This window comes from Bactrocera dorsalis, chromosome 5, assembly GCF_023373825.1.
Source record: "Bactrocera dorsalis isolate Fly_Bdor chromosome 5, ASM2337382v1, whole genome shotgun sequence".
Classification (NCBI taxonomy): domain Eukaryota; kingdom Metazoa; phylum Arthropoda; class Insecta; order Diptera; family Tephritidae; genus Bactrocera; species Bactrocera dorsalis.
In genome coordinates, this window is record NC_064307.1 from 6,384,625 (window position 1) to 6,406,929 (window position 22,305).

The 22,305-nt window shown below is 33.3% G+C and overlaps 1 protein-coding gene and 1 long non-coding RNA gene across 9 annotated transcripts in view; one reads left to right on the forward strand and one right to left on the reverse strand.

Moving 5' to 3' along the window:
* The window catches only part of LOC125779023 (myrosinase 1), a 32,387-nt gene that overhangs the window by 7,788 nt on the left and 2,294 nt on the right, over positions 1–22,305 (reverse strand). For 2 of the 8 annotated variants that reach the window (XM_049459375.1, XM_049459370.1), the window contains exon 1: positions 11,562–11,747. The exons of 1 other annotated variant lie outside the window; for it this stretch is intronic. In XM_049459375.1, the coding sequence (XP_049315332.1) occupies positions 11,562–11,629 (68 nt within the window). In that variant the 5' untranslated portion in view covers positions 11,630–11,747. Of the gene's footprint in view, positions 1–638; positions 818–4,943; positions 5,392–5,515; positions 5,607–5,733; positions 5,882–6,381; positions 7,267–8,697; positions 8,897–11,561; positions 11,748–15,689; positions 16,137–16,262; positions 16,354–16,476; positions 16,625–17,269; positions 18,155–19,566; positions 19,766–22,305 lie in introns of those variants that run through there. 5 more of the 8 variants (XM_049459376.1, XM_049459371.1, XM_049459377.1 and 2 more) reach the window with 4 other exon arrangements.
* On the forward strand, positions 681–11,854 carry LOC125779024 (uncharacterized). The gene is made up of 2 exons (XR_007423081.1): positions 681–817; positions 11,741–11,854. It is a non-coding gene; the product is annotated as an uncharacterized LOC125779024 (long non-coding RNA).

Sequence of the window (22,305 nt, forward strand, 5' to 3'; positions counted from 1 at the left end):
ATTTCTCAGAACAATGATTGTATATAATCAGAAAATTGCGTTAATGAGTCAATTACAACAATTCGAGCAGATTTTATCTATTTTTCCCAATACCACATATTATTAACATGTCACATACTAAAAGACCAATTATTTAGAGTAAAGTCAGCCGAACGATCGAAAATCTTGATATTATCTATATGGAGGGTAAGTCAAGTTTTCGCTAAAATTTATCTATTTTAGGCACAAAGATACACTGTTATGAGTAAAACACGTTCCCTCATTTTCATTGATATAACGCACATATTGCCCAATCTATGCGGTGCAAAGTCACCCGGAAGCTCGATTTCCTTTATAATTAGTATCTACATATATGGGCGCTAGTGAAGTGTTGGTTGGTTCATCCAATTTTTAATTTACAAACACACCATTACGAGAGAATTATTATCCCTTAATTTCAATTATGTATATGTCTTACACATTGACCGATATTTTCGATCAAAAGTTAACTATAGGATGGTAAAATTCCAAAGCTGATTTCCGAAAAGCTGCTCACCTTAATTAATGAAAAATGTATGTAACTTAGCTTTATAAATGCAACAGTGCCTTTCGTACAGTCATTTTATAAAAAGGATCCCTCTTCAGTCAAGGATACTTACGTCGACAAGCAGGCACTTAGCGCGAAGCCGCACAAAAATGTTATCAAATGCAGATACAATTTATCCATATTGCTATCAAGTACACTGTGACAATTCACTTAATTTTCTTAATTGATTTTAGGCTATATTTAGCTTCTCTCACGAATAATTTTTATTTTTAGGATGACAACCGTTTTAAGGTCTCATAAGATATTTTATTTTATTGTTCTCCACTAAACATCAAAAAACATCAACTTTTTCGCTGCAAAATTTGGCAGGAAAATCTGTTTCCGTGCAATATGTTTTAAGGCAATTTCGACACTTTCAAACCGTATATAGGAATTTAACCTAGTCGATTTGTGAATTAGTAATTTTGACGGCCAGAATGTAGGCGGCCAAATGACAATAACGTGTAAGGACCACTCATTTTAAACTAACTGCCAACAGCGACAATAACGATCACAGCAGAGTTGTCAATTGAACAAATAATGCCAGCAACAATCGCGGTAGTCGTCACCACATTCCGCGCCCGTCTCATTGACTATTTGTTTGGATAGCCATCTGCTAATGAAAATAGTTTGTTTGGTTTCTGATATGGTTACCCCTCGCCTCTTGCTATGGGTTATTTGTTTGGTTATTCATTCATTTGTTACCACTGCCTATCGTATCGGTTATCTTTTTCCTTGTAAATAAAATAATTGTATTTAATTTCTTTTTATTAAGTTTACAGTTTATACAACAGCTATATTTTTTCATTATATTTTTATAAAATTTCCCTAATTATTTAGGATTAGCTTCTAAATAATACCAATTATATAGTATATGCATTACAAACTATGTAAATTTTCCTTCTTACAATCATTTTTTCAAATTTTTAGTAATTGTCTTAGATTAGCCTTTAGGTATTAACATTTCAATATACATATGTACTTATACATATATTACAAACTAAATTTTCATTTTTTGTATGGCATTTGCCATATTAACGTTATTTTTTGGTAAAAACTTATATAGATCATTTATATTGTTATACATTGCATAATTTACAATACTAAATACATTAATTTACTAATTCTTAATATTCAGACAATATGTGCATATGTATGTAATCTAACTTAACAATAATATTTTAAATTATTTATTTTCATTATTTTAGAACTATTAGTATTGAGTAATTCAAATATAATAGTAGTAAATATTTGGTCCGGCTTGAGATTTTTCCTCCGAAATTTGCACATACCTAAAATGAATAGAAAATTTTTGTTTTTTTGTATTTGTAAAGGTATCTACTATAAAATACAATTTAAGTTTGTATCTAATTGTTATAAAAAAAATTGATGTCTACAATATTTAACATATGTTAACGCAGATGATACGATTATGTTATCTGCGGTGGTTACCATTGATTTCATGCTCAGCAACGTAAAAAATAGTTTCTAAAATCTTTTGTTTACTTCCGGTAATATTCTCTTGGGTCACCAAATAAAATATTAACATGGGTTACCTATGTTGAGGTAACTAATCAAAGTGTTAACATTTTGAAATTTGGCACAAAGGATCGCATTAGGGAGGGGCATATTTGGACGTAATTTTTTTGGAAAAGTGGGCGTGGCCCCGCCCCATATTAGGTTTTTGTATATATCTCAGAAACTACTATAGCTATGTCAACCAAACTCTATAGAGTCGTTTCCTTCAGGCATTTCCATATACAGTTCAAAAATGAAAGAAATCGGATAATAACCACGCCCACCTCCCATACAAAGGTTATGTGGAAAATCACTAAAAGTGCGTTAACCGACTAACAAAAAACGTCAGAAACACTAAATTTTACGGAAGAAATGGCAGAAGAAAGCTGCACCAAGGCTTTTTTTGTTAATTGAAAACGGGCGTGGCGTCGCCCACTTATGCACCAAAAACCAATCTCAGGAACTACTAATCTAATTAATTTTACAGCAAAATAAAAAAATATGTAATGACGAATAATGAAATCTCGATTATCACTTTATCATGCGAAAGTATAAAATGTTCGGTGACACCCGAACTTAGCCCTTCCTTACTTGTTTTTGAATCCTTTTGTTTTGTTTTTACAGAAAAGCTGTTGTGTGAAGAGCTTGTAATATTAAACAAACAAAAGACACAGCTGATTGACTCTTTATACGTTTAAATTATTTTTAAGAGTGTGTTAATAATAAGTAAATTATGTAAGTATGTGGGAGTTTCGGTCACACTGGTTTTGCTGGGATGTGTGTATATGCTTTAGTGGTCCGATACCGAAGGTCCACCCAAGCGCCAGCTTATTGGCTAGAAAAATACGTTGTAAAATTTCAGACAGAAGGCATGGCTAATCGATCATATACATATATACATATGTATGTACAATTTATAGGATCTTATTTTTTTGTGGCAACTGTAATATAGTCTGGTCAGCGTAAAAATATATTACAACTTTCAAATGATTCACAAATTTTTTAGCGTTTGTTTTCTAGTTATCGAAAAAAAAAACAGATAGAATGTTTGTTCTGAAAATATCTTATAACACACACATGGTTCCTATATCTACCATACATTTTTCATCTCATACTATCTTATCCATATATGTTATGTTTTGAATCTTTTATCTCAACATTCTTCCTACCAGCAATTTCTTACACTGCTATGCACAAAACCCGCTACCTTTTACAACTACATAGAGGGTCTTAAAGAGTAGGGATTCACTTTTCATCTTAAAAAAATTTTATTTGCTTTTTCGATAATTTATATTTCCCTAAATATCCTGTGAAATCGGCAAGATCGCATCTTGAATAGTTTTTGGATGGTAGCGTTTTAAAGAGCGATCGCTCGGAAGTACACACATATATAAATACAACTTTAAACGGGTTTTTCTCGAGGCGACATTTTTCAAAATTGCTGACGTCATAACTCAACGAGAAATTGACCGATCGACTTTAAAATAAAACTGAGTATTGTTGAATACATTTACAACCATTTTTTACTTAAAAGAAACGACTTTTTTTTCAAAACTACGACATTTTGTTAATTTTTGATATTTTTCAAAGATCGTTGGTCATTGTATAGGAAATATCGTTAAGTTTAATAAATTTGTGGAGTTTTTTGTTTCAGCTACTCATTCGGCCGGAATCATGTTAGCAGTTGGGCACTTTTAGGTGTGGTACCTCCGAAAACAGCCCATAACACCGTTATTTTAAAAATTAAAAAAAAAAAATCTTAAAATGTAGTTGAAAATATAACTAATTACGTTCAAAGAAGTTCCAAATATTCAATCGTGTACTTTCTCTTAAAAAAATTTCACGAAAATAGCCCAATTTTTCATGCGTTACTCTGGTGTAGCCCCTTAAAGGAAATACAATTAAACTTCCATAACTCGGTCTTCTGTCGACTCGAAATTCTCCACAATTCTATTGTCATTACCGTTTAGAAGTCAAATTTCATACAAATTTCCTTCATTACCTTAAATTGGTACGTTATTCTCTAAGTCACATTTTTTGGAGAAATCCCACTTTGTAAACAGATGCTCACGTAAAACTCGCCGCGCAAATTTATCCCTTCAAATGTTACAACATATTACAGTTCATATTTCGTGGACATTGAGAATTGCTCTGCCGGATTTATGACAGATGATATTGTAGAACCGAATATTTGAGATCCAACCAATACGAGTAGTAGTGACATGGAAAACGATGAGGATTTTGAAGAAGAAATTATTCAACTCCCATCCAAAAACGATGCAACGCATTCGATTATATAATTAAATTAATTTAATATAGATTCTCAAAAACTCCAAGTGTTCAGAAAATATTACATCGTGCGTACATCAATTAGGCACATACTTATGTATTATGAGTATACTACTCGTATATAAGTACTTATGTCATACGTACATACATACATGTATGTATATTCAGCTGGAGTAAAAGGGTTTGGAAAAAAATTTAAGTCTTACTCATACAAACCCTCTTACCTCTTGTATCTTCGTGCACTACATAAAAAAATCATTTGATATGACGAAATGTTAACAATATTGGAAATAAAATTTACCCAGTGTTAGTGAGATAAAAAATTAGTTCCAGTTCTCAACAACGATAAAATTGAGCAAATATCAAAAACAACTACAACACCAAGATCCTGAATGTTGCTCTCAAGCCCTTCTAGTCAATAATGATGGAATTTCTTTCCAAATTCACAAATGACCAGATTTGTGGTTGAAATAAATTTGCTTCAAACACAATTTTGTTTATCCAACAGAGTTGCATTGTCTCCTATTAATTGATCAATTAATTTTCCTTAATATAAAAACCAAAAATACCATATTTTTAATAGCATAAAATTTTTTTATTAGTTATCTTCTTTTAATATAAATAATATAATACTTTAGCCATTAACTAACGAGAGAATTAAATACTATATATGTACATTTCTTCGTATTTACAAAGCACACCTTAAGGCAACATTAACTGAGATGAAAACTTAGATTCGTAGTAAGTAATTTACAATTAACAAGACTAATGTTATGCTATGCCAACTTCGACCAGTTAATGTGTTGTATGTGGTACTCGCACTCGATGTAGAATCGCCAACGGCCTCAACTTCGGGTAGCTGTGCCATCGCGTTAATTTGGTATTCATCCAATGTTGGCCGATAGCTCCAATCGATCGTGTTCGTCTTGCAAATCTGCGCATAGACCTTGGCAGCGATCTTAGGCGTACGCGTGCGATTCGGATGATTGAAGTCCACGTGATAGAGACCGAATTTTTCTCTAAAATATGTAAGAAAAACTTGGTAAAATGTACAGGCATTTTTTAACTAGATTTTTTATTAAAGGTTCAAAATAATTTTCGAAAGCATTCGTGTAATCATGAAAGTTAGTATAAAATACTTACGTGTAGCCAACTTTCCACTCGTAGCTATCCATCAAGCTCCAATAAGTGTATCCCTGTACATTTGCACCATCTTCAATGGCGTCCAAAATGGCTGTAATCATTAATAAAGATCCATTATATAATAAAATAAATATAAATAACTATATGTAGATCATTTCTTTAAAATCTTATCAATAAATATATCTCTATATGCCTATACATAAATATTTGAGACTTACCGGATAGATAGGCGTTGAGATAATCAACGCGTTTGTAATCCTCAAGGCCGCCTTTGTCGCTTACGCCATTTTCAGTCACAATTAAAGGCGGATTATCATATTCTCGCATGATCCACATGATTAAATTATACATGCCTTTGGGAACGACCTAAAATTTGTCAATTGAAAATGTTTTTATTACTAAAAAATTGTATATATTTTTTGAAAACTGAGAATGTTGGTTCAGACTCATTAAGTGACTTTTTATACTTGAACTCCTTAACTTTCAAACTGGTTTTTTTCTAATATATTTCTTTAAGAGTTTCCACTCAAAATGGTTAGCGGAACTTATCAATAAAGACTAATTTTAGATATACTAAAATAGATAAATAATATCTACATAAAATAGGTATATCTATGTATATATTTCTTAATTCATGGAAATCCCATATAATTATAAATTAATAGAAATCAAAAAATGTACATATTTTCTGAAATATTATATAAATTATTTTTCATCTTATTGATACATATGTATGCATATGGTCTGATGATGGTTATGATGAATAACAAACTATATTCAACTCTCTTTCTAAGCACTTCAATTTCAGAAATCAAAAAATTAATATAATAATTAAATATATAAAATAATATTTAAGCTTCACTTACCTTTAACCATGACGAACCCGAACCCGTCCAGCTGGGATCTTGATCCTCGACGACGCCCATATCCTGATAGAATGATGGCACGGGAAAATTAGCAGTATTGTTTTGATCGTTGAACGTCACTCGGGTAGTTGTGTACGCATTAATGCCAAAGAAATCCGAAGTTCCGCGTATATGATTTATTTCTTCCTGTGTGAATTCCGGCAAGCGTGAACGAGTGAAGCCTTGTTCTTTGCTCAAATTGCCTATGCGATCGATCATGATTTGCGGATAGTTGCCACTTTTCGAGAATATCGGATGTGCAAACCAGCCTACATAGAATTGCAAAGCACGCTCAGATGCTTCGCGATCATCGTCCGAATCTGTTTTCGGTTGCATATACGCTGTGCCCATAGTGATACCGATTTTCCCCTTTTGTAGTTCCTGATATTGGTCACGATACATATGCACCACTTCGGCATGTGTCTTTAGTAAATTGTGTGCGCACAAATAGCTTGGAATTCCAGGATAATTATAGGAAGGCGCCAAGGAATCAGCACCATAACCAAATTCACATATTTGCCACGGTTCATTGATCGTTGTCCAGATCTTTACACGATCGCCATATGTCTCGAATAGTAGACGCGCATAATCTTTAATTACTGGTATAATTTCGGGATTGGTCAAGCCACCCAATTCTTGTAAACGTTGTGGTAGATCCCAGTGATAGATTGTGACCATTGGTGTGATATTATAGTGCAGAAGCTCGTTAATCAGATCATTGTAGTGGCGAATACCTTCACTGTTGACATTATTCATATAGCCGTCCGGCAAGATGCGGGGCCATGAGATCGAAAATCGGTACACGTGTACGTTTAAGTCACGCAGCATTTGTACATCGCGACGCCACTGTGCGGAGGGAAATAGAAACGTTTAATTAAATAGCGTACTCGAGGTAAAAAAAGCCCTTTTCACTTTAGATTCCAATAAAATTTATAAAAAATATTCAGATAAAGAGTTTGAATTCTAGAGGCACAGGAAAACATTAAGTTTGCTCTTAAATGAAAAGATAACAGAGAAGCCCTTATTTCAACACTACACTGGTAAGTGTTTTATCAATAGTTCATTAATTTGCAACATTTCCAGGTTTCGTCATTGTTTGAACTAAAGTTGTGTCTTTTATTCTTTTCTGAATTCATTTCTAAGGCATAGTTGTTTATAAACAAAATGTTTGAAGTGGTTCCTTCGGTAGAATCTTATAGAAATCATTGATCTTTCGACAGCGTTCGATAAAATCTCAAGATTTGTTTCTACCAGTCCACAATTGATAATAATATTAGCAACCCGTTGCAAGGAAACTTTTTATTTGCATTTCCGACACCTACGACTACTTAAGTCATGCCAATTCGTAACGCCTATCCACATATTAAGTCAATTAATTCAATTAATCCGCATTAATCGATCTTGTCAACATGTGCATATAAAATTATTCTTTGCAGTTAAATTGTGCTTACAAATTGTCACCTGTTTGAACCATTGGAATATACTTTTATGACTTTCGTTTAATTAATGCACATTAGTTACCGCTTTCGAGTTAATTTATGCATTTGGTGAATGTAAATCTCTACTTGTATTATATTAGGGTGAACTAACTTGTTCTTTAGCAAATTCCAGCAGTTTCAAATTTTCGTAAGTCTGCGTCTAATAATGCCAAAAAATGTTAATCAAATTAAACGTCAATTACGAATTAATTGAATTAATTTGACTAGAAATTATTCATTACATAAAATTTTCCTTGAATTTCGGTATTGTAAAATCTATATAAACTCTGCTGATTTATATTCCAATATTTGCGTTTTCGTTTACTTTTTTCAGTTTAAATTATTATTGTTCTGTACTAATTTAGATTTAGTTAGATTCAGAAATCGAGCACCCTATTTTACACACAAACGCTTAGTTTTAAAGCAGTTTGATTTGAATATGTAAGTAGTCTTATAGAAATTAGAAAATACATATAAAAATAAGCATTGGATGTCATCACACTCCAGACTGCTTCGTTTATTGGTAAATAATTATCATCGTAATTTCTATGCAATCACTTCTAAGCATGAAAGTACTACTTTACAACCACAGAAACTTAGCAAATATTTGCCTACCATATCAGAGAAAAAGCTCGACATAATATTCCTAGAATTTCGGGAAAAATAATGTTTATAAAAATAGAGCAAATCTGCCCATTGTTTTATATAAAATTAATTGCACTCTGATGAGAACCAATAACAATTTTTATATTCAGATTATTTTGGTATAAGTATGTCCAATTGTATTCGTATTTTTTACCTGATGATAACTGTCACATGCAACATCCCCATTTGACTGATCAGCAAAATCTTCCGGGTGAGTGTGTGTTAGATGATCCAAAATTGATTCTCCTTTGCCAGATTCATTCCAAGCACCCTCAATTTGATATGCTGACGAACCGACGCCCCAAATGAAGTCGTGAGGAAATTGTCGTTCTTTTGGTTCCACTGGTGGACTTCTGGAAATGAAAAAGTTAGTATTAAAGTATATTCAAAATAATCTAGAAATAAGTAAAGAAGGGCTAAGATCAATTTTCAAATAGTAAAATTGGTGACATATTTTCTGTAGATGGAATATATTAATAAATGTTGTATATAACGATGGCAGACGAAATACATATCTCCTATCATCAAACAAATAGTCGTCGCACTCGGCACTAAGCACCAACGTCAGTGTTGACAGTCATAACTTCGAAGTCGTACAGAATTTCGTCTAACTTGAAACCAGCGTAAATACCAACAACAACGTCAGCCTCGAAATCCAACGAAGAATAACTCTTGCCAATAGGTGATACATCGGACTAAGTTGGCAATTGAGAAGTAAATGAACGATGATAACATCTGGTGATCGAGAGAAACTACTATTTATACTAAGTTCGGACTGACAACGAAACCATGTTTTCGTGGGAAAACTGGTTTTCGCACGAAAACTTGTGTTTTCGTCCATCTAAAATCTGTCAAACGAAAATACAGTTTTCGCTGAAAACTACTTGAAAACTTGCATGCCACTCATTATAATCGGTGCCTGCTCTAGTTTAATCGATGTTTTTGGAAGACATGTTTTTCCGGCCCTAAATTATCACTTGATATTTGTTTACATACATTCCATATACAAATACTGCTATCGCTTGATATTCTCATATTAGGGAGATTCTCTTGCTCCTGCAAAACTTTGCACCGTGCAGAAATTGCAGAATTTTCCCTTTGGTGCACCGGCACAACAACAAACACACGCAGAAAATTATTTGCAATGGCTGTAAAATATGTCAGACCAAAACCCATGTTTATTTTCGTGCCGTCATATATCACTAGATTATGCAATGGCTGCTCTCTTGGTTTCGGTTTAGGATTTTTGCATTTTGTGTCGTCGTGCAATCTTAGCAAGAGAATGCCGCTTTTGATAGTTGTCAGTGAAAACTCATCGAAAACACACATTGTCGGTCCGAACGACTTAAATTCCACAACATACAAATGAGTTTTCAAAATGTTTTTAATGCCAGGCTGAACATCGTATTAATGAGATAACGTATCTTCAATTTTGAGATATAACAACCTTTTTAATTAACATTTATGTAACAGTTTCAGGGTGCGTTATAAAGTAAACAGGACTTTTTGAATTTAGCGCCCCCTGGTGGCGCCATCTATATGTCGACTGGTGCGTTAATATCTGCTATCTTTATCGATTATACAGTGGAAATTTCATGATATGTCATCGATTGGAAGTAAAGTTATTGCGTTTTCAGTATCAGTATGTTTGTGTTATCGGTGTGAAAATGAGCTTCGAACATAGAGCCAACATTAAATTTTATTTTAAAATTGGTAAAACTTTTACCGAAACGTTTTCAAAGTGGTCATGAGGACATAAATGACGATCAACATGTAGGCCAATCAAAATCCGTGGGAAATTTCATCGAAACCATGCGTGAATTCATCAAAAATCAACGGAAGTCATCATTGTAATTCATGAAAATGGAATTGAACATCTCTAAAACATCGATTTATCGCATTTTGACCGAACATTTGGGCTTACGAAAGGTGTGTGCTCGGTTTGTTCCCCACAAATTAACTGACAACCAAAAATTTATCAGAATCCAACATTCGAAGGACGATTATTTGACCAAAAATCACATTTAACCATTAACCACTCCCCATATTCACCTGATATGGCACCGTTGCTCTTCTTTCTTTTCGGAAAAATGCATTTGCACATGAAAGGCATACTGGCGGCCATACGAGCTAAAACACTCGTTCGACATGCTTTTGGACCGTACAAAAGGAGGCTGTTTTTAATAAAATAAATTGCTTTTGTCGAACAAACCATTTATTCTGTTTTTTTTTTTTTTTAAGTCCTGTTTACTTTGGAACGACCTAGTACATCAGCTATGATTCAAACAGTACAATGCAACAAGAATAAAAAAATAATAATACGTAACTATGAGAAAAATATTTGACGCCAACAGAAAAACTGCTTTTATTTGGTTACAATGCACAATAAAAATTTCTCAGAACAATGATTGTATATAATAAGAAAATGACATTAATGAGTCAATTAGAACAATTCGACCAGATTTTATCTATTTTTCCCAATACCACATACTATTAACATGTCACATACTAAAAGACCAATTATATAGAGTAAAGTCAGCTGAACGATCGAAAATCTTGATATTATCTATATGGAGGGTAAGTCAAGTTTTCGCTCAAATTTATGTATTTTAGGCACAAAGATACACTGTTATGAGTAAAACACGTTCCCTCATTTTCATTGGTATAACGCACATATTGTCCAATATATGCGGTGCAAAGTCACCCGGAAGCTCGATTTCCTTTATAGTTAGTATATGGGCGCTGGGGAAGTGTTGGTCTGATTCAACCAATTTTTAATTTACAAACACACCATTGTGAGAGAATTATTATCCCTTAATTTTCAATTATAAATATTACACTTTGACTGATACTTTCGATCAAAGGTTAACTATAGGATAGTAAAATTCCAAAGTTGATTTTCGAAAGCTGCTCACCTTAATTAATTCAAAATGTAGGTAACTTAGTTTTGTAAATGCAACAGTGCTTTTCGTACAGTCATTTTATAAAAAGGATCCCTCTTCAGTCAAGGATACTTACGTCGACAAGCAGGCACTTAGCGCGAAGCAGCACAAAAATGTTATCAAATGCAGATACAATTTCTCCATATTGCTATCAAGTACACTGTGACAATTCACTTAATTTTCTTAATTGATTTTAGGCTATATTTAGCTTCTCTCACGAATAATTGTTATTTTTGGCTTGACAACCGTTTTAAGGTCTCATAAAATATTTTATTTTATTGTTCTCCGCTAAATATCAAAAAACACCAACTTTTTCGCTGCAAAATTTGGCAGGAAAATCTCTTTTCCGTGCAATATGTTTTAAGGCAATTTCGACACTTTCAAACCATATATAGGAATTTAACCTAGTCGATTTTTGAATTAGTAATTTTGACGGCCAGAATGTAGGCGGCCAAATGACAATAACGTGTAAGGACCACTCATTTTAAACTAACTGCCAACAGCAACAATAACGATCACAGCAGAGTTGACGGCGGCAGCAGAGTCAATTGAACAAACAACGCCAGCAACAATCGGGGTAGCCGCCTCCGCATTCCGCGCCCATCTCATTAACTATTTGTTTGGATAGCCATCTGCTAATGAAAATAGTTTGTTTGGTTTCTGATATGGTTACCCCTCGCCTGTCGCTATGGGTTATTTGTTTGGCTATTCATTCATTGGTTACCACTGCCTATCTAAACGGTTACCTTTTTCCTTGTAAATGAAAAAAATTTAAATTTTTAGTTTATTTCTTTTCATTCTTTTTTTTTGAAGTTTACATATTTATACATAACAGATATGTATGTATATTTGTTCTTTTATGTATTTTTACAAATTGTTTTGGATTCTTCTTCTTCTTTACTGGCGTTGACACCGCTTACACGATTAAAGCCGAGTTAACAACAACGCATCAGTCGTTTCTTCTTTTCGCAACATGGCGCCCATTTGCTTCGCTGACTTATCCATTCTGGAGAAAGCAGTGAAAGCGCAGTGTGCTAATGATAAGTAAATTATGTAAGTGAGTAGGAGTTTCGGTCACACTAGTTTTGCTGGGATGTGTGTATATGCTTTAGTGGTCCGATAGCGAGAGTTCCGACAAAGCATCAGCTTATTGGCTAGAAAAATACGTTGTAAAATTTCAGATCAACATCTAAAAGCTCTAGTCCCCATTTCGCGTATTTACAGACAGACAGAAGGCATGGCTAAATCATTTCAGCTCATCACCCTGATCATCATCCTGATCATTTCTATTCTCCACAACTCGAACTGTTGAATACGCAAATTTCCGTCCGTAAGTCTTTTAAATTGGTTCTCTAAGTCGCATTATTTGGAAAAATCCCACTTTGTAAACAGATGCTCACGTAAAAGTCGCCGCACATATTTATTCCTTCAAATGTTACTATTACAGTTAATACTCGTATTACGGTGGATAATGAGAATTGTTCAGCCGGATTTACGGCAGATGATATTGTATAACCAAATATTACAGACCCAACGAATACGACTTCTAGCAACATGGAAAGCGATGAGGATTCTGAAGAAGAAATTATTCAACCCCCTCCAAAAAACGATGCGACGTATTGTTTTATATAATGAAATTAATTGAATATAGATTCTCAAATAAGTATAAGATGATGTTTGAACATGTTAGAATTACCTTTATAAAGCAGATTCAATTCGAAATCAGAACTCATTAAACACAGCAAATCACTTGTGGGTAGGTATTTGATATCTTTTGATTCTACATTTCCTCTATGCACTTTATTTTCCAACATCGAGATACTTATACGATTCGCTTTGATTTGAAGATTTTCTTTCTTCCATAGAAACTGTTTAGTTAGAAATCATACAGAACAGACCCAAAATACTCATGCGCAATGTTTTTGTCATAAACACTTCGTTTACTTTGGTTGTACTTCAAACCGATGAACGTGGGAAATGTGTAAAGAAAACATGTAAAGTAATACCTTAATTACTAATTTCATTTGTTCCAGAAAGTCCCGACATAAAACCAAAGTACTTGAAAATATTGGCAATTAAGGGAGACTTTAAATTTATTTAATTAAATTTTTTTTAATATTTTTAAAGCATCGATACGATGTGATATTTAGTACCGAAATGTCCAATTTTTGTCACAAAAATGCCGAAAATTTCTAGAAGCAAAATTATCATAGACACTAAGTACGGGATTATCCACCCTAATGATCGAAATAAGAAAGTGAACTTAATTCGAGGGCTTACTGTATAAATTTACAAAGTTTTAATTGTGACTTAAGACTGCTACAGGTAACAATGAAAATATATATACAGAAGTGAGATTAAATATAATTGTTTTCTTAGAATGACTGTCCATTTTCTTTAACGGGAACAATTACTTTTACTTTATTGTCGTGTCGTATTATGAACACACCACTGTGCATAAGAGGGACAATATGAATGACGTATGCATGTGTGTACATACCCAGTGGCGGATTCAGAGGAGGAACATGGGGGAAGTTTAAATACTATAGGGCGTCCGTGTGCATTCCTCTGTTGAATACAATCCGCGAATATTTGAAGGCGCGCTTTTCTTGAGAAGTCTTTGATGGATTTCAACTGTGTTTGCTGAAATGTGCTTTGAAAACCAAAAAAATGGAAAATCTTTTTGACTGCTTGATAGATGGATTCAAATGCCTTTTGGATAATTACTACGTCGTTACTACGTTTTGAAGCTCAAAGGTGAACTTGATCGCTGGCAGTGCCGGGCAGAAGCAAAAACATAAGGCAACAAGTTACCGACTACTGCATTGGAAACATTGAAGAACTGCGATGTAGAACTATACCCCATAACTCATAGTTTCAGTCGCATATTTTGCACACTTCCTGTCGCATATGCGAGCTCTGAACGCTCTTTTTCGACACTTCGCCGCATGAAAACGTAGCTGAGGACGAACATACTCCAAGATCATTGATAGGCCTGGCGTTGCTGCACACGCATTAAGATATTGAAGTCCCTGTGGAAAAAGTTCTCGAAAGATTCTCAAAACTTGGGCCACCTTGTTTTGTTTTGTGAAAATTTGTATTTAATATCCGAACTGACTACAGAATTATTTTACATTGCAATTAAACGTGTTACCCGCGCTTGTACGGTTTATAATGTGTTTTTTCAATTTAGTAGGATTTGATATTAGAAGGTCGATTTGAAATTTTTCCACCATGATGTTAAACTGTATAAAGACTGCGATATTTAATAAAATAATCTTGATGTTTCAATTAAATGTTTATTGACCCTCGTTCACCTCAAAAACTATTTCTGGATCCGCCCCTGATATACCAGGTACTCAAATATCTGGATAGATGACGAACTTTAATTGCATTTGTGCAAATTTGAAACTTCGCAAAGCCACTCAAAGACTCCAAGTGTTCTCAAAATATTACAGCGTAAGTACACCCAATTAGGCACATATCGTAAGTACGTGAGTAATACTACCCGTGTATAAGTACTTATAGTATATCTTGCATGTGTATTATTCTGGTATAAAGGGGTTTGAAAAAAAATGTAAGTTTTAGTCTTACAAACCGTCTTACTTTTGTACATGAAAACAAGAAAAAACGTTAACTTCGGTTGCACCGAAGCTAAATACCCTTCACAGGTGCATTTCTGTTGGTAACTATCTGTTCAGTTTGTATGGCAGCTATGTATATGTTATAGTAATCCGATCTGAAATATATATTTACAGACACAGACAGACAGACGGACATGGCTAAATCGACTCAGCTCAACATACGGATCATTTATATATATACTCTATAGGGTCTCCGACGCTTCCTTCAGGGTGTTACAAACATCGTGACAAACTTATAATATATTCAGGGTATAAACATTTGGTATGACGAAATGTTAACCATAATTACCCAATGTTAGCGAATTAAAGAAATTAGTTCCAGTTTTCAACAACGACAAAATTGAGCAAATATCTAAAACAAATGCAACACCAAGATCCCGAATTTTGCCTTCAAGCCCTCCTAGTCAATATTAATGAAATTTCTTTCCAAATTCACAAATGACCAGCTTTGTGGTTGAAATAAATTAGCTTCAAACAAACTTTTGTTTATCCAACATAGTTGCATTGTCTCCTATTAATTGATCAATTAATTTTACTTTATATAAAAACCAAAAATACCATATTTTTAATAGTATAAAATTTTTTATTAGGTATCTTCTTTTAATATAAATAATATAATACTTTAGCCATTAACTAACGAGAGAATTAAATACTATATATGTACATTTCTTCGTATTTACAAAGCACACCTTAAGGCAACATTAACTGAGATGGAAACTTAGATTCGTAGTAAGTAATTTACAATTAACAAGACTAATGTTATGTTATGCCAACTTCGACCAGTTAATGTGTTGTATATAGTACTCGCACTCGATGTAGAATCGCCAACGGCCTCAACTTCGGGTAGCTGTGCCATCGCGTTAATTTGGTATTCATCCAATGTTGGCCGATAGCTCCAATCGATCGTGTTCGTCTTGCAAATCTGCGCATAGACCTTGGCAGCGATCTTGGGCGTACGCGTGCGATTCGGATGATTGAAGTCCACGTGGTAGAGACCGAATTTTTCTCTAAAATATGTAAGAAAAACTTGGTAAAAAACGTATCGGCATTTTTTAACTAGATTTTTTATTTAAGGTTCAAAACAATTTTCGAAAGCATTCGTAAAATCAGGAAAGTTAGTATAAAATACTTACGTGTAGCCAACTTTCCACTCGTAGCTATCCATCAAGCTCCAATAAGTGTATCCCTGTACATTTGCACCATCTTCAATGGCGTCCAAAATGGCTGTAATCATTAATAAAGATCCATTATATTATAAAATAAGTATAAATAACTAGAGATTATTTCTTTCAAATCCTCTCAATAAATATATCTCTATATGTCTATCCATAAATATTTGAGACTTACCGGATAGATAAGCGTTGAGATAATCAACGCGTTTGTAATCCTCAAGGCCGCCTTTGTCGCTTACGCCATTTTCAGTCACAATTAAAGGCGGATTATCATATTCTCGCATGATCCACATGATTAAATTATACATGCCTTTGGGAACGACCTACAATTTGTCAATTGAAAATGTTTTCATTACTAAAAATTTTTATATATTTTTTGAAAACTGAGAATAGTGGTTCAGACTCATTAAGTGACTTTTTATACTTGAACTCCTCAACTTTCAAGCTGGTTTTTTTCTAATATATTTCTTTAAGAGTTTTCACTCAAAATGGTTAGCGGAACTTATCAATAAAGACTAATTTTAGATATACTAAAATAGATACATAAATAACATCTGCATAAAAGAGGTATATCTGTATATTTCTTAATTGAGCATAAATTCATAGGAATCCCATATAATTATAAATTAATAGAAATCGAAAATATGTAATAAATTAATTATTATTCAAATTTGTTTGCACTATCTTATTGATGCATATGTATGTATATGGTTATGTAAAAATGCTTAACAAGTAAAATTATTTAAATTTTTCAAAAACAGGTTTAATTGTCTTTCTCAGTTTTCCACGAAAAAAAGCAAGAAGGTCTACTTTTAAGATATTGAATAACTGTCTCTAAAATATGCTAATTTATTTATTATACTTAAAATTTGGTTATGATGAATAACAAACTATATTCAACTCTATTTCTACGCACTTCAATTTCAGAAATAAAAGAATTAATTGAGGAATATTTAAGTTTCACTTACCTTTAACCATGACGAACCCGAACCCGTCCAGTTGGGATCTTGATCTTCGACAACGCCCATATCGTGACTGAATGATGGCGTGGGAAAATTAACAGTATTGTTATGATCGTTCTTCGTAACTCGTTTAGTTGTATATGAATTAAGGCCAAAGAAATCCGAAGTTCCGCGTATGCGATTTATTTCTTCCTGTGTGAATTCCGGCAAACGTGAACGAGTGAAACCTTGTTCTTTGCTCAAATTGCGTATACGATCGATCATGATTTGTGGATAGTTGCCAGTTTTCGAGAATATCGGATGTGCAAACCAGCCTATATAGAATTGCAAAGCACGCTCAGATGCTTCACGATCATCGTCCGAATCTGTTTTCGGTTGCATATACGATGTGTCCATAGTGATACCGATTTTACCCTTCTGTAGTTCCTGATATTGGTCACGATACATATGCACCACTTCGGCATGTGTCTTTAGTAAATTGTGTGCGCACAAATAGTTCGGAATTCCAGGATAATTATAGGAGGGCGCCATATAATCAACACCATAACCAAATTCACATATATGCCACGGTTCATTGATCGTTGTCCAGATCTTTACACGATCGCCATACATCTCGAACAGTAGACGCGCATAATCTTTAAATACTGGTATAATTTCGGGATTGGTCCAGCCACCCAATTCTTGTAAACGTTGTGGTAGATCCCAGTGATAGATTGTGACCATTGGTGTAATATTATAGTGCAGGAGTTCGTCAATCAGATCACTGTAGTAGCGAATACCTTCACTGCTGACATTATTCATATAGCCGCCCGGCATTATGCGGGGCCATGAGATCGAAAATCGGTACACGTGTACGTTTAAGTCACGCACCATTTGCACATCGCGACGCCACTATACGGAGGGAAATCGAAAAAAAATGTAACAATTATTTAGATAAAGAGTTTCAATTGTAGTAGCAGAGGAAAACATTGATTTTGCTATGGAATGAAAAGATAACAAAGAAGCCCTTGTTTCAACACTACACTGGCTAGTGTTTTATCAATAGTTCATTAATTTGCAACATTTTCAGGTGTCTTCATTGTTTGCACTAAAGTTGTGTCTTTTATTCTTTTCTGAATTCATTTCTAAGGCATAGTTGTTTATAAGCAAAATGTTTGAAGTGGTTCCTTCAGTTATATAATCTTTTAGAAATCATGAATCTTTCGACTGCGGTCGATAAAATCTCAAGATTTGTTTTTATCAATCCACAATTGATAATAATATTAGCAACCCGTTGCAAGGGAACTTTTTATTTGTCTTTCCGACACCTACGACTACTTAAGTCATGTCAATTCGTAACGCCTATCCACATATTAAGTCAATTAATTCAATTAATCCGCATTAATCGATCTTGTCAACATGTGCATATAAAATTATTCTTTGCAGTTAAATTGTGCTTACAAATAGCCACCTGTTTGGACCATTGGAATATACTTTTATGACTTTCGTTTAATTAATGCACATTAGTTACCGCTTTCGAGTTAATTTATGCATTTGGTGAATGTAAATCTCTACTTGTATCTTATATTAGGGTGAACTAACTTGTTCTCTAGCAAATTCCAACAATTCCAAATTTTCGTAAGTGGGCGTCTAATAATGCCAAAAATGTTAATCAAATTAAACGTCAATTACGAAATTAAAATTTGACTTTAACTTATACATTACATAAAATTCTCCTTGAATTTCGGTATTGTAGAATCTATATAAACTCTGCTGCTGATTTATATTCCAATATTTGCGTTTTCGTTTACTTTTTTCTGTTTAAATTATTATTGTTCTGTACTAATTTAGATTTAGTTAGATTCAGAAATCGAGCACCCTATTTTACACACAAACGCTTAGTTTTATAGCAGTTTGATTTGAATATGTAAATAGTCTTACAAAAATTGGAAAATATACATATATAAAAACAAGCATTGGATGTCATCACACCCCAGACTGCTTCATTAATTGGTCAATAATTTTCATCGTAATTTCTAAGCAATCACTTCTAGGCATGAAAGTGCTATTTAACAACAACAGAAAATTTGCAAACATTTGCATACCAGTTTTCAGTTCAAATTATAGCTCGTAATCGACTATATCATAGAAAAAGTACGATAATATTCCTAGAATTTTGAGAAAAATAATATTTATAAATATAGAACAAAGTTCCCCGCTTTTCTATATCAAAATAATTGTGCTCTGTGGAATGCATATGTACACATATACATGCATTCAGGTTATATGATATAAGTATGTCTAATTGTATTCGTATTTTTTACCTGATGATAACTATCAGATGAAACATCCCCATTTGACTGATCAGTAATTTTTTCCGGGTAATTGTGTGTTAGATGATCCCAAATTGACTCTCCTTTGCCAGATGCATTCCAGCCACCCTCAATTTGATATGCTGACGTACCGATGCCCCAAATGAAGTCGTGAGGAAATTGTCGTCCTTTTGGTTCCACTGGTGGCCGTCTGTAAATGAAAACATTAAAATTAAAATTATAATTTAAAATACTAATAAAGAAACAAGTAAGGCTAAGATCAATTTTCAAATATCAGCACTGGTGGCATATTTAGTGTGTATGGAAAAAATTTATATTAATAAATGTTGTATATAGATTCTATATTCGTTGATCGATCACATCGTGAATGGATAACAATAATATTTGGTATTAATGTTAACTTATATTATAGCTCATATACTCAATATTTTATTATTTATTAATCTACTAACAGCAACCAATAAATTCATCATAGCTGTGACAAACACCAAACCTCGTTAAAATATTCTCTACATGGACAATTTAGAACCGTTTTCTCAATGTCTGGTAAGCAGCGATCTGTCAGTAAAGTTCTAATTAACTTAACCTAGACTCAACCACTATGGTACCTTAGGAAAATATACTTTTGAATTCGATAAAGATACCTTACAGATTGGCCGATACTTTCGTTTAAAAATCAAGCATAAGCACTGAAGTCCGATTTCGAGATGGTTTAATTTGAAGACACTATTTATAAATACAAAGTTTTACTCAGATATCGTCACGGGTGCTTCATTTACATATTGTAAAATATTGTGAAATAATCAGATAAAACTTCGAATTGTGTTATTTAATGAGATGACATACCCTCAATTTTGAGGTATAGCAAACTTTTTAATTCACATCTAACAATTATTAATTTGCGAATGAAGAAAGGGCAAAATATTCATATATACAATAGCTGTAATTAAAACAGTATAATACAACAACAATAAAAATAATAATAACTATGAGAAAACTATTTGACGGCAACAGAGAAACTGCTTATATTTGAATCATTATACACAAACAAAAATTTCTCAGAACAGTGATTGCATATAATCAGAAAATTACGTTAATGAGTCAATTGGAACTTACATAACACCAAATCTTATTGCTGACGAGTTAATTTAATATAGCAAAATAAATTATACAATATTACGACTAATAATGTATTTATTGTTGTTTCCATTTTGTAAAAAAATTTCAAGCACTGTGCCTTTTCTCTATAGATTAATGGAAAATATGTGCATATCTAGGTATTTTAAAAAATTATTGAAATTAAAAAAAAAATCCTCTGATAAGTATCGAATTCACCATAACAGGTGTTACCATTAACCCACTAAAGTGAACACGAATTTGCGAATATTTTGACCTTTTCGGAAACACAGAAATCCACCTGTGTTGGTGCGCTTGTTCGCTTGAGAAGTGAGTAATTTTAGTTTATTTCTGTTCTTTTTGTTTACTTTTTTTTGTTAATTATTCAGTTAGCGCCGAAAATGTAACGTGCGCACAGTGTAATAACCTGAATGCTTGACATTGCCGTGCACATTTTATTTGCCAACGCACACATACATACATATGTATATATGTATATACATATATGTATGTGCGCATGTTTATGTGAGTTTATCAGCGGCGGCAAAGACGTAAAAATCACCTTTATTCGATTACGTCGGTGATTTGCGTATTTCTTTGGATAAGTCAGCGCAATAGATTTACCAAGTCAAGCGGGTTTCGGCCGAAATTACCTTGATTTCTTTGTTTACATTTTTTAAGCTAGTGCAACAAGTTCTAACACTCATACATACATATACTCGTAGAGGCATGGCACAGGTGCTATGCGTATGTACATAGGTGCGCGGGTTTAACTGACTTTATTTGACAGGTTGGGGCGTCAAGTGTCGGAATTAGCCAGTTTAATTGTTATTAACGATATTATTGACAACATACATACACTCAAACATTATAATATGTGATGTATGTACATTTGATATACAAGAGTTTTATTGAACCACTGATAATCACGGTTTTTGCATTAATAAAGCTTTTTGTTTGGTTTTTTTTTTATCAAGTGTGGTCTTGCAATTGAATATAATTACTAATAAAAGCTCATAATAAACAAAAATCACAATTAACTTAATTCAATAAATCTACAAAATATGTACCTATATTGATTTTTATTGTCTGTATATCACAATGCTAATATACATACATAATATATAGGTATGTGCATATGTAAATCACGGAATGAAAATCTGTTCGGCAGTGTATGTGGACATAACTAACGTTTGAATTATTGCCAAACATACATATTTACTCATTACTTTAAATTGAACCAAAGCAATTCATTATTTCATAGCATTCACTGCCATGGATATAGCGATCTAACTTCAAAAGAAACCGACGGCCTTGAAATCCATTAAGTAATCACTCTTATTAGTGAGAATAAGCAGTGAAGCTGTAAACCACACCGCGACTGACAAACACTACAGGAATTAGTCGTGTGGCTCGCTGTGTGGCATGTCAGGCCTTGACAATGCTAGGAAAATCAAGCGCGCGTGCCATGAAAGCACTTAAAGCAACAGCTGTTCGCTCTTGCAGAGAAAGATTGTCACATAAATCGGGGACATAAAATGCGAAAGAAAATTTCAATTGCAAATGTACTTACACGTAAGTTATTATAGGAGCATATTTAGCGCAAAAAGCAAT